General features: G+C 43.4%; 1 protein-coding gene across 1 annotated transcript; it reads right to left on the bottom strand.

Moving 5' to 3' along the window:
- Window positions 1–415: 415 nt before the first annotated feature.
- On the bottom strand, window positions 416–11,200 carry iqub (IQ motif and ubiquitin domain containing; the record flags this gene model as incomplete). Its single annotated transcript, XM_079229835.1, has 14 exons — window positions 416–556; window positions 1,949–2,134; window positions 2,243–2,491; window positions 2,593–2,769; window positions 3,215–3,388; window positions 4,968–5,143; window positions 5,238–5,448; window positions 5,981–6,139; window positions 7,097–7,272; window positions 7,744–7,911; window positions 8,930–9,064; window positions 9,575–9,685; window positions 9,770–9,880; window positions 11,140–11,200. 14 exons carry the CDS (start codon window positions 11,198–11,200, stop codon window positions 416–418), a joined length of 2,235 nt encoding a protein of 744 aa, XP_079085961.1.
- Window positions 11,201–12,290: the final 1,090 nt, after the last annotated feature.

Genomic DNA, 12,290 nt, shown 5'->3' with positions numbered 1-12,290 from the left:
TGCACATCATAGAGATCTTTAGTGACCTCTTTTGGCAACTAGTGGAAACTGCAACTGCAGCATCCGGCTGCACTTATAGAAGTCCACTAATTTATAGAAATAAAACTGCACTATGGGAAAGAAAAATCGATGAGTCATATTTTAAAAGAAAAGGGAATAAATTGGAAAACAACTGTCTACTGTGTGTGTGTCTGTTATGTCTCAATGCAACACGAAAACAAGGATTCCCTCAGCTGTATCTTCCTGTCAGGAGCACCCTGCTCTCTCAGTGTCACTACAGCCTACTTTCAAAATAAAAGCATGTGAACATGAATTCATTTGATCAGTCAAAACCAGGAGTAAAACCACCGTGAGCTTTATTTTTTAAAAGGAAAGACAACATGAGCGAGGGAGGAAAAAACCTGCAGTGTGTTTCTTAACGAGCCGCGGCCGGCTGGCCTGTCGCCACGGGCGACCGAGGGTCCAGGTGCTCGGCCATGACGGGGATCTGGCTGAAGTGGCGCCGAGCCAGCGTGTGTTTGTGCTCGATCCTGCGGATGAAGGTGGCCTCGTACACCTGAACACACAGACGGCAGGATTTAGAGAACAGTCTGAACTTTACAGATGCTTTATTTAAGAATAAACAAAGAGATATCAACTATTTTAACAGATTATTTTCTTTTAAAGGACAAAAGTGAATACTTTAAAACAGTATTTCTCCAAATAAGGAAGACAGAAAGTTGATTCTGTTCTGTTCTTTTGTCATCAGGCGTTTCAGGTTAAAATAGTTCAAAACGTGAGAGCAGAATCTTTTCTTATGGCCCCTGAACCCGAGGTCCCGGGACAGAGGATGTCTATGTGTACAGACTGTAAAGCCAAAGAGGCTCATTTGTAATTTGTGTTTTTGGGCTATATAAAATAAACTGAATTGAATTGAACCATTTCAGAAACTTTTCCTGTGTTTCCATCTGAGGAATCGGAGCCTAGCGGCCGTCTTTCCAGCATTTATTCGCTAAACCCAGGAACTATATGAGGAACTAATGATGCTGTTGAGTTCAAGTTCAGCTCTGTGGCCACAAACTCCTTCCACAACAACAATAACCCATGTCAAAAAGTAATGCGTTTTGAAAAAATGAAAAAACATAGTCGTGTGGATGTAGCGTCAGATTCCTCATGTAAAAAAATAAATAAAAATGCAGGTAAAAGTTCATGGGTTCCTCAATGTGTTTTTTAAAATTGCTACCTGGGAATTCAGAGAGTTTGTCTTTGGAGACTAAATAAACTTATCTTAACTGAATTAAACCAAGCTAAGCTAAAATAAGATAAGATAAAATAAGTTTAGCTAAGCTAAGCTAACGTTGTTTGTCAGACATTCGTCTGTGTGTGTGTGTGTGTGTGCGTGTGTGTGTGTGTGTGTGTGCGTGTGTGTGTGTGTGTGTAAATTTGCGTGTGTGTATTTGCGTGTGTGTGTGTGTGTGCGTGCGTGTGTGCGTGTGCGTGTGTGCGTGTGCGTGTGTGCGTGTGTGTGCGTGTGTGTGTGCGTGTGTGTGCGCGTGTGTGTGTGCGTGTGTGTGTGTGCGTGTGTGTGTGCGTGTGTGTGTGTGTGCGTGTGTGCGTGTGTGTGCGTGTGTGCGTGTGTGTGCGTGCGTGTGTGTGTGTTTATGAGTGTGCGTGTGTGCGTGTGCGTGTGTTTGTGTGCGTGTGTGTGCGTGTGTGTGTGTGTGCGTGTGTGTGCGTGTGTGTGTGCGCGTGTGTGTGCGCGTGTGTGTGCGTGTGTGTGTGTGCGTGTGTGTGTGCGTGTGTGTGTGTGCGTGTGTGTGTGTGCGTGTGTGCGTGTGTGTGCGTGTGTGTGCGTGCGTGTTTATGAGTGTGTGTGTGTGTGCGCGCGTGTGCATGTGCGTGCGTGCGTGCGTGTGTGCGTGTGCGTGTGCGTGTGTGTGCGTGTGTGTGTGTGTGTGTGTGTGTTGACCTTGTGGACGTCTTCCACCTGCAGGTGACCTGAAGTCTCTTCTTTGGACAGCAGGATGCAGTTCCAGGGGCTCCAGTCCGTTTGACGCTCCCAGCGGACGAACTCCAGGTTGTAGAGGTCGCTGCTGGCTTGGAGGGCCGAGCGGGACGCCCAGACCACCTCAACCAGGTACCGCAGGTCCTCCACCTGAGAGGACAGACACACACACACACACACACACACACACACGTCAGGAACTAGAAGGAATCCCAGCAGGAACCAAACGGACAAGCACAGGAAGTGAAAGCGGTCCACCTGCAACAGGAAGGGGATCTTGGCCTCCCCGTTGAGCCGCTGCTCTGCGGCCCTCAGCCTCTTCAGGATGCTCTCGTAGAGGGACAAGTCGGCCCGGGATCTCGCGATGTTGTCCAGGCTGGTGCAGTCGCGGCACCGACCGCTCAGACGGGTGCTGGCGGACGGGCTGAAGTTGGAGGAGAGCAGGTAGCGACGACAGCCGCGGCAGAGGAACATGTCGTTCTTCAGCTGAGAGGGATTCTGGGGAACCTGGGGCGGGGTTTGAGATTACATGGAGATATTTAGGAGCATTTTATCGCTAAAAGGGTGTAAACCAAGTGTTTGTGATCCTAGCAGGGCTCTCGGCTCACCTTCAGCAGCTTGGCCACCTCAGGGTTAAACGCTGGTGTCTTGATGTACTGGAGGAACAGAGTGGAGATCCTCTTCCTTAGCCCCTCCAGGCTGGCGGCCTTAACCGCCCGAGTCATCAGGTCCACCTCCCTGTCAATCAAGTCCACGATGTCCCGGGTCAGCTGACACGCGTGCTCCTGTCCAGTGAGGATAAAAACAACTGTGGGTCCAACAGTAACAGATACACTTCACAAAGTGTAGTATTGTGACGTACAAACATGGTATTATACATCCAGTGTGTGCTAGGCAGAGACTTTTATTTTGAAGGGTACAGTCAACACTATCGGTGTCATATTTTCTATTTCTACCACGTTTTGTTTTGTAAAGTTTTGTGTGTGTGTGTGTGTGTGTGTGTTTGTGTGCATTAGTGTGTGTGTGTGTGTGTGTGTTTGTGCGCATTAGTGTGTGTGCGTGTATGAGTTTGTGTGCATTACTGTGTGTGTGTGTGCATTAGTGTGTGTGTGTGCATTAGTGTGTGTGTGTGTGTGTTTGTGCGCATTAGTGTGTGTGCATGTATGAGTTTGTGTGCATTACTGTATGTGTGTGTGTGTGTGTGTGTGTGTGTGTGTGTGTGTGTGGTACCTTGACGGTGTGTTTGACCGTCAGGAGTGTGTGGAGCCTCTCCTCCTGGTTGAGAGCTGTTGTTGTACAGATGTTGCTGTACAGATCTCTCAGATCTTTGGCTCTGATGGTGTGTTCACTGTCCATCTTGAACAGCCGACCGTCCGCCGCTCGCCACTGATGAGGAGCGGCAGACTGAAACACAGCGCACTGTTAGTACTACTGCTGATACTACTGCTAACAATACTGCTGTTGTTACCACTAATGTGTGTTACTGTCAACAATCCTATGACGACGACTACTAGTACTACTCCTACTCGGCTACTACTACTATTACTACCACTACCACTACTACTACTATTACTACCACTACCACTACTACTACTATTACTACCACTACCACTACCACTACTATTACTACCACTACCACTACTACTACTATTACTACCACTACCACTACTATTACTACCACTACCACTACTATTACTACCACTACCACTACTACTACTATTACTACCACTACCACTACCACTACTATTACTACCACTACTACTACTATTACTACCACTACCACTACTACTACTATTACTACCACTACCACTACTATTACTACCACTACCACTACTATTACTACCACTACCACTACTACTACTATTACTACCACTACCACTACCACTACTATTACTACCACTACTACTACACTACTACTATTACTACCACTACCACTACTACTACTATTACTACCACTACCACTACTATTACTACCACTACCACTACTACTACTGTTACTACCACTACCACTACTACTACTATTACTACCACTACCACTACTATTACTACCACTACCACTACTACTACTATTACTACCACTACCACTACTACTACTATTACTACCACTACCACTACTATTACTACCACTACCACTACTATTACTACCACTACCACTACTACTACTATTACTACCACTACCACTACTATTACTACCACTACCACTACTATTACTACCACTACCACTACTACTACTATTACTACCACTACCACTACTACTACTATTACTACCACTACCACTACTATTACTACCACTACCACTACTATTACTACCACTACCACTACTACTACTATTACTACCACTACCACTACTATTACTACCACTACCACTACTACTACTATTACTACCACTACCACTACTACTACTATTACTACCACTACCACTACTATTACTACCACTACCACTACTATTACTACCACTACCACTACTACTACTATTACTACCACTACCACTACCACTACTATTACTACCACTACTACTACTATTACTACCACTACCACTACTACTACTATTACTACCACTACCACTACCACTACTATTACTACCACTACTACTACTATTACTACCACTACCACTACTACTACTATTACTACCACTACCACTACTATTACTACCACTACCACTACTATTACTACCACTACCACTACTACTACTATTACTACCACTACCACTACTACTACTATTACTACCACTACCACTACTATTACTACCACTACCACTACTATTACTACCACTACTACTACTATTACTACCACTACCACTACTACTACTCCTACCCCTAAACTCCTCCTGCTACTACCACCAAAACATCCATTACTGCTACTCTTCGAACTACACCCACAACCCACAATCCACCACAGAGGCTATTTAAAAGTGCGTATCTCATCAACAGTTTTGGTGTGGGTTGAGAGAGCCGGGACCAGAGGTCGAGCGGTGACCTCTGACCTTGTCAAGGAAGCTCTTGACACTTTTGTCGTAGTTGTCTTTCTGGGCGGCGTTGCGATGGCGTCCGATGTCGGCGATGAGCTGCGTCTCCTGGTCCAGCAGCGCGCAGAGAGCGGCCTTCCTCTCAGCTCCTCGCAGGGACGAGTTGATCCGCTCCTCCTCCTCACACCTCCACTCTGAAAACACACTCGCAGTTAGCCGGCTCTACGACAGAGGGAGACCTCCTCACACACACACACACACACACACACACACACCGCCCCGGCCTACTCTCTAGAGCGTGGTACAGCAGGTTGAAGTCCTGCCTCCTCTGCGGGTTCATCCAGCGGCGGCGGCGCTCGCTCAGCTGCTCCTCCTTCTCCTCCGTCCTCCTCCTCTCCTGCAGCTCCAGCCAGGCCAGCCGCCGGTCCCGGTCCCGCCGCAGCCGGTTCACGTGCTGCCGGGCCAGCCAGCACCGGGCGAACGACTGCAGGCGGATCACCTGGGGGAAGGTCAAACTTGTATTTTATTATAATATTTCAGTTGTTTTATTCACTTTTTTCCTCTCGCTCCAGTAGGAAAGATTGGCAAGAAAGTCTGTCCATCTGTACAAAGCTTTGTTCCAGAGCAAGGTATTTCAAATCTACGGGGTTTAGAAACTAGCACTATTATTATTATATTATAGCACTATAAGTTTACAAAGTAAAAAACTAAGTTAGTTACAAAACTAACGTGAAGCTAAAGATGAACTACCACTAAAATAAAGGCGGACTCGTGTTTGTCATGTTCATTTTATTCATGTTTATTCAGCTTATTTTATGTCTTAGAATTCTTTCTAAAAATGTAATAAGCGTGTGTGAACCACAGACCTTATTTCAGGCATCTAAACAAAAACACATTGACTTTGAGACAAAGGAACCGGAGGTGCAATAATGTGGACTAAATCCTGGGGTTTGGGACAAACGTTCCACATACACTACATTAACGTATATTAATAAATAGACTTCATTCTCTATAACCACGCGTTCGCCCACCGCTCTCAGCCTCGTGTCGTGGTACTCGGCGGCGGTGATGTAGCCGCCTCTGGCAGCGAGCAGCTTGTCGTTCACACGGGAGACGTGGCAGCCGACCCCGGACATCTGGGTGGAGACGTCCACCGGACACTGCTGGACCTGAGACCTCCGGACTGCTGTCTGACAGAGAGAGAGAGAGAGAGAGAGACAGAGAGAGAGAGAGAGAGAGAGACAGAGAGAGAGACAGAGAGAGAGAGAGAGAGCTATAATGTCTCCTTTAACCCCAACATTAGAGTGAATATGCAGGTTTTTTAAATGCGGGAAAACCGGTTTAAAACACACGAGCGTGGCTTTCTGTTTGTTTTTTTTGTGCAGTGGGAAAGATGCGCTAATATTGATGTTTATATGTATCTAAAAACAAAATGATTTGAATGTATTAAAATGAACATTTCCTTATGTTTTAGGACTAAAGACAGGATCATTCTTTAAAAAGCATCATCAGCTCCAGCTGTTTGCTACAGGAACAAAGGGTCAGAGGTCACTGTGCTGTTGACAAAGAAAAGACACTTGAGTTTTACTCGTTTGTTTTGCCTTTTGCTTTGTGTGAATGCTGTTATTTTATATTTGTATTATTCCATCAGCTTCTGAAAAAGTGAGTAACTTGTACTGAGGCAGCGACAAACGTTCCAGACGTTCATTTCAACCGACAAAATGTGAGAAATGAAGGTGGAATAAGAACTCAATCTGAAAAGTGATGTAGAATGCATAGATGTTGATTTGAAGTCAACAAGGTGAGCGATGCAACCGCCCGTATGGTATTTATTTACTTGCATTGATGTGTTTCCTGTATATGGATAAATGGATGCAGAACACAGTCGGTATCAAGCTCATCGAACCAGAGACGTCTCCCGGCTCAAATGCACACACACACACACACACACACACACACACACACACACACACACACACACTTACACACAGCTGTGTGGTTTCATGCGTTTTTAATGAGCTTTTAAATCATAATTTTCCATTATTCTAATTCTGTATATAATTCTGCCCAAAAAAACACAAATGTATCGCCTCCTGAAAACAGACTCTTTGTAGTGAAGCTTCTTTCGTGTTTATGTGTGTGTTTACCTGCGTGTCGCGGCTGAAGACCACCGCCCCTGTGCGGGGCCTCCACTTGGGCCGGGTCTGGTTGGCGGCGTGGTGGTACTCCGCCCCCGTCAGCCGGTGCCTGTAGCCGCCCAGGAAGGCCTTCTGCTGGGGGGGGCGCTCAATCTCCACCACCACCTCCTGGGCCACGCCCTCCTCTGGAGGCAGAGGGAGGACTCACAGGAAGTAAGGATCGCGTGTGGGACCATGGTTTAAGTTCTTTTTTTTTTAACCAATTCATAAACAAATAACTTACTAGTTGATCCATTACATTTGCATTTGAATGGTGAATTCAATAATATAAAAGTGATACAAAATAATAATTCCCAACTGACAATGAATAAATGATGAATAATTAATAACGGAAGAATCCTTTTAACAAACAAATATATATATATTTTTATAGCTATATAGGTCAATTTATTATAGCTATTTTAATAAATTAATAAAAGTAATGTTGATTTTTAAATACATTTGTATATTGTCAAAGTATATCATTTTATTTTGAGCGCATTCAAGCCACAAATCTTATTAGAAATCAGAACTCACAATCTTTAAAATAATATTTACTCGGCATGAAGAAAGATGAGATAAGATAAGAGCTGATGTGAGGTGAAAAGTGTGCTCACCCGTCTGGACTCGGACAGTGATGACGTCCGGCATGCTGTCGTGCTGCGGGGGCCGCAGCGGGCGCAGCGGGTGGGAGGCCGGGTCGCTGGAGCTCATCTCCATCCGGGTGGAGCCTTGAGGCCGCACGCCGAGCGCCATCAGACTGCGCTGCTCCTCCACCACCCGGCCTGGAAAACACTCCATTCACTCAGGTTCTGCACTCAGTATGTGTTACTTCAGAGCTGATGTTACTTTGTACTTTTATATATGTAGCAGTAGTACTTGTAATAGTAATAGTAGTACTTGTACTGTTACTGGCTGTTTACTGTACTACATTTATTTGATGATTTTATTTACTTTGCAGATTATTAATACAAAATATAAATCAACTAATAAATTCTGATGTATTATCATAGTTTAAGTAATCCAGGAGTATATAAAGTCATTTAAATTAGCTCCACCTTTACCAGCTGCCACATTAAAGTGACCAACACATTAAATCATAGATAAACATAATACATTATACAATATATTTCTAATTCTGATTTGAGCTATTCTGCATTAAAAATGCTTTGACATTTTAAGTATATTTTGGTGATATTACTTTTGTACTTTTACTCAGAGCTAATACAAGAAACCTTCATTTAGTGCTGATTTTGGACTTGGAGTTTTACTTGGAAGAGAGTATTGTTAACACTGCGGTTGAAATAAGTACAACATTTGAATACTTCTTCCACTCATGGAAAAAAAATGAAGGAAAAACGTATTAATGTTTATTTCATCCTCAGTTCTTCCAGTGGTTTCTACATAAGTCAAGTTTCTGTTTTTCATTGCAGTATTTTTTTCTCAAACTCAATTAGTTTTTGTGCCACATCATCTATTTTTTATTTATTATATTTATTTTACCAACAACTCCTGTTTCTAACAATCTGTTTGTTCTTCACATATTTTAGATGCAGAAATCCGCACAAGATTGTCGTCAGATGTTTTTTCCTTGTGCGCTGAACGACTCCCTCCTCTTGTTTCATTAGCACCACCGTGTGAAACTTCAGCACAACTGTGTTTAAAGCAACAGCTCCATATTGTTACCGCAGGTCTAGAACTCCACAGAACCTTTAAGTCGCCCGTGAGGGAGGCAGGTGGGCCGCGATGGGAACCCCTGGTCTACAACACTGAGAATACAGTGCCGGTGGTTTGTCGACGTACCGTCCAGAGAGATCTGCAGCACCTCGGCGGGAACCCTGAGCTCGGCGGCGAGGTGGCGCTTGAGCTCCTGGATGCTGAGGCCGATGGCGAAGGCCACCGTCATCACATGACCGCCTGGCACCAGCACCACCTTCACTGCAACCACACACAATCTGTCACAGGCGGGGAGTTTACCGCTCAGAGCTGTCCAACTGTTTTACCTTCATCACTAAGTTAGAACTGAAATGTTACGAGTTTAGCTGTTTTTCCTTTTTCATTAAACATTTTAAAAAAGCATCAACTCTTTCCACATTCTGGATATTGATCGTGAGCATCCACTGCTTTGGAATGTGGTGCATTGAGGGGTCCAGGCTCTGATCCTGGTGTTGTGTGGTTACCTAGGAACAGCACAACTTTGGTACTTCACTTCATGCACACACTTTCTGATCATTCTTATTTCTGTGAAAATCCTCCTGTGGAGACTTGAAACTTCCACCCAAAGAGAAATTCTAACACTGTTAATGTTCACCCACCTTCTTGTATCTATTATGTTGTAAGCTTTTACATGTTTTCCTTTGGTGATGAGTGGTTGCAGATTCAAGACATCTGAGATTGCTCAGGGTCCAGTTCCCGAATATATATTTTATCTGTAAATCAGAGTCTCACCTGTCGCCGTAGAGTTTCCGATATTTTCTCTTCTCTGAGGCTCTCTGAGCCGCTCAGCGTCTTCGGGCAGATCGGCCTGAGTTCCAGCTTCCTCCGCCGTCTCCAGCACGTCTGTTCAGTCCAGAAGGTCCAGATCATGCCGTTAAAAACACATTGAAACCGCAGGTGAAAGCCACACTAGATTTTGAGTCTCACCTGTCGCCATTGAGTTTCCAGCATCAACAGTTTTCTGAGGCTCTCTCAGCGGCTCGGTGTCATCCTGCAGATCGGCCTGAGCTTCAGCTTCTTCTGCGGCCTCCGGCACATCTGAAAGATACACTGTAAAAAGTGTGATTTGTGTTTATTAATATCTACTAAATGTACAGTTGCAGTGAATTACATTGAGCTGAATCCAAGAAATGTTGTTTATTTATTCATTACATTTTACTTAATTTTGTTTGAATAAAATCAGCTGTGAACTACTGAGTAGACTTTAATTATATTTTATCAGGAAAGTCAAAGATGATTTTGAGGAAATTGATTAATTTGACTAATTTGTAGTCGGTCTATGTTATCTTTGAGCCGCTAAAAACATGGCAAGGACTGAAAAAGTGTTCAATTCAATGCCATGATTTTAATGACTTTCCTCATTTATAATGTTATAATATATAATGTATTTTATGCCATTTTGAAATACCATCTTATCTACTGTCTCAACTTTCCTGGCCTCAGACCGAGTTCGGTGGTTTCCACCCCTCTAACAGCGTAACAAGCTAACCTCGCTAGCTAGCGAAGAAGCAGTATAGTTTAGAGAGCGATGGTGACTATGACGAAGAAGTACTTGTTGTAAGTTGGAATTTTAACACAAAATATGTTTCAAATGGTATTTTAGGTTAACGACAGGTTATTCTGTAATGAATAACGATATTCTAAAGAAAAACATGTGATCTTCATCACTTTACTGGTGATATAACTCTTTCTGAATCCCCGGTTTATGTGTTGAATACATTAAGCGCATTGTAGGTGGGTGGACAAGCAGAGAGACAGTGTTAATAATATATTCATAATAATTAATGAATCCAATGCGGATGAATCCATAATGAAATGAGTTAATAGTTAAAAATGAGCTCCAGCTCAACCAACTACAACAGTGAAATCCCGCTTTTAAATGAATGCATAATTAATAATAATCTAATGACAGAATATATAATAGTAGAACAGTCACAGTCCTCTTTAAATACTTATTAAGTTAAACATACAAAACGATCACATGTGGATTGAAAGCACAAAGGCACATCTGACTATTCATACACAAATTACTTTTGTCATCAACAAACAATGGAAACTTAGATAGTAGACATCAACGTTTTAATACCCCAATAAATAATAAACAATTAAGATGTCTGCAACTGTACTGATGTTTGAGAATTAGTCTTTTGAGGAAGATTTTCTGCCTTATTTAAAAAAAAGTATTAAAAATTGAAAGAGATGTTAAACTGGAACATTTAAATATTAAAAAAAGTGTACGTTAATCTAATACAATTTCAAAGGAGTCCATGAGTCGTGTCAAGTCAAAGTGGACTCACCTGTGTTTGTCTCCTCGTCTTCTGTCCTCTCCGGCTCATCGTTTCCTCGTTGCTCCGACATAACGGCCGGCTAAAGTTAGGTTAGCTCGTTAGCTTGTTAGCTCGTTAGCTTTCTGACTAAAGTCAACAAACGAGCTGTAAATCCTCCAGAACGCGGAGTCACAGTGAAAACAGCAGGTGACCCGGTTCACCGGTGAGAACCAGTTCACCGTCACTCATTTAAACCTCTTACAAAATCCCGGTTCTGTTGTTATTGTCCTTTTTATTTATTTGTTTGTGGTTAGCAAAGCGGAGCTAACGCTGTCATTCTAATGGTTAGCTTGGTTACCAGGCAACGCCAGCCAGAGTTTACACGTTGCTGCAGCAACGAGGAATGTCACTCTCCGTTCAAGACTTGGCATTTTTTATTAATATTTTGTTCTTCTTTTAAGGCTTTTTTTGATAATAAGAAGGAAGATGGGCTGGGTTAATTTTAAGTGTTTAATTAACAAATAAAAACATACATTTAAGTTTTACATTAGGAACTTTAACATGACAATTGTTCTTTTTACCTTTATTAATGCTCGCCAAATATCTGAAAGGTTGTGAAATTGCTTTGTGGGTATATGATATAATATTGGAGCATGTAAGTGGAATTGCTGGGCAGGGATGTGTACAGCAAGAGTTAATCAGTGAATATGTTGTTGGCTGCCTGTGCATGAAGTGTGCAGCGCACATACAGAATGGGTGTGTGGTTATGCAGCCATGCTTGTATTGTAATGTGCAACTGAACAGTGTGTTTGTGAATGCCCACAGGACGGCCTACGACCACACCGACTGCCAGCCGAAGGACGAGCCGGTGGCAGAGAAGAGGAGGTCCAGCAAACTCACCGCCTTCATATTGCCCCTCAAGACGTTAGTCCAACCAAATAACCACCACTGGCCTACTGCAGCACCACTTTCTGCCAGAAAAGATAAGAGGCTAGCTGCATAGTGGAAGAGTTCACCATGTCGCTGCATAGCTGCAAACTGAATCCAGTACCCAAGATCATCTGTGACCTATTAGATATTAATATTCTACGTGTAGCTGTATTGTTTTCCCCCTCAGACGCCACACAGCATCAATGTGTGCTGGGAGGAGAGTCCTAAGTGGAAGTGCTTGTGGATTCTGT

This window comes from Taurulus bubalis (genome assembly GCF_910589615.1).
Source record: "Taurulus bubalis genome assembly, chromosome: 14".
Lineage (NCBI taxonomy): Eukaryota > Metazoa > Chordata > Actinopteri > Perciformes > Cottidae > Taurulus > Taurulus bubalis.
The sequence above is the reverse complement of the archived record's forward strand: the minus strand, read 5'-3'. Positions and strand labels throughout refer to the sequence as shown.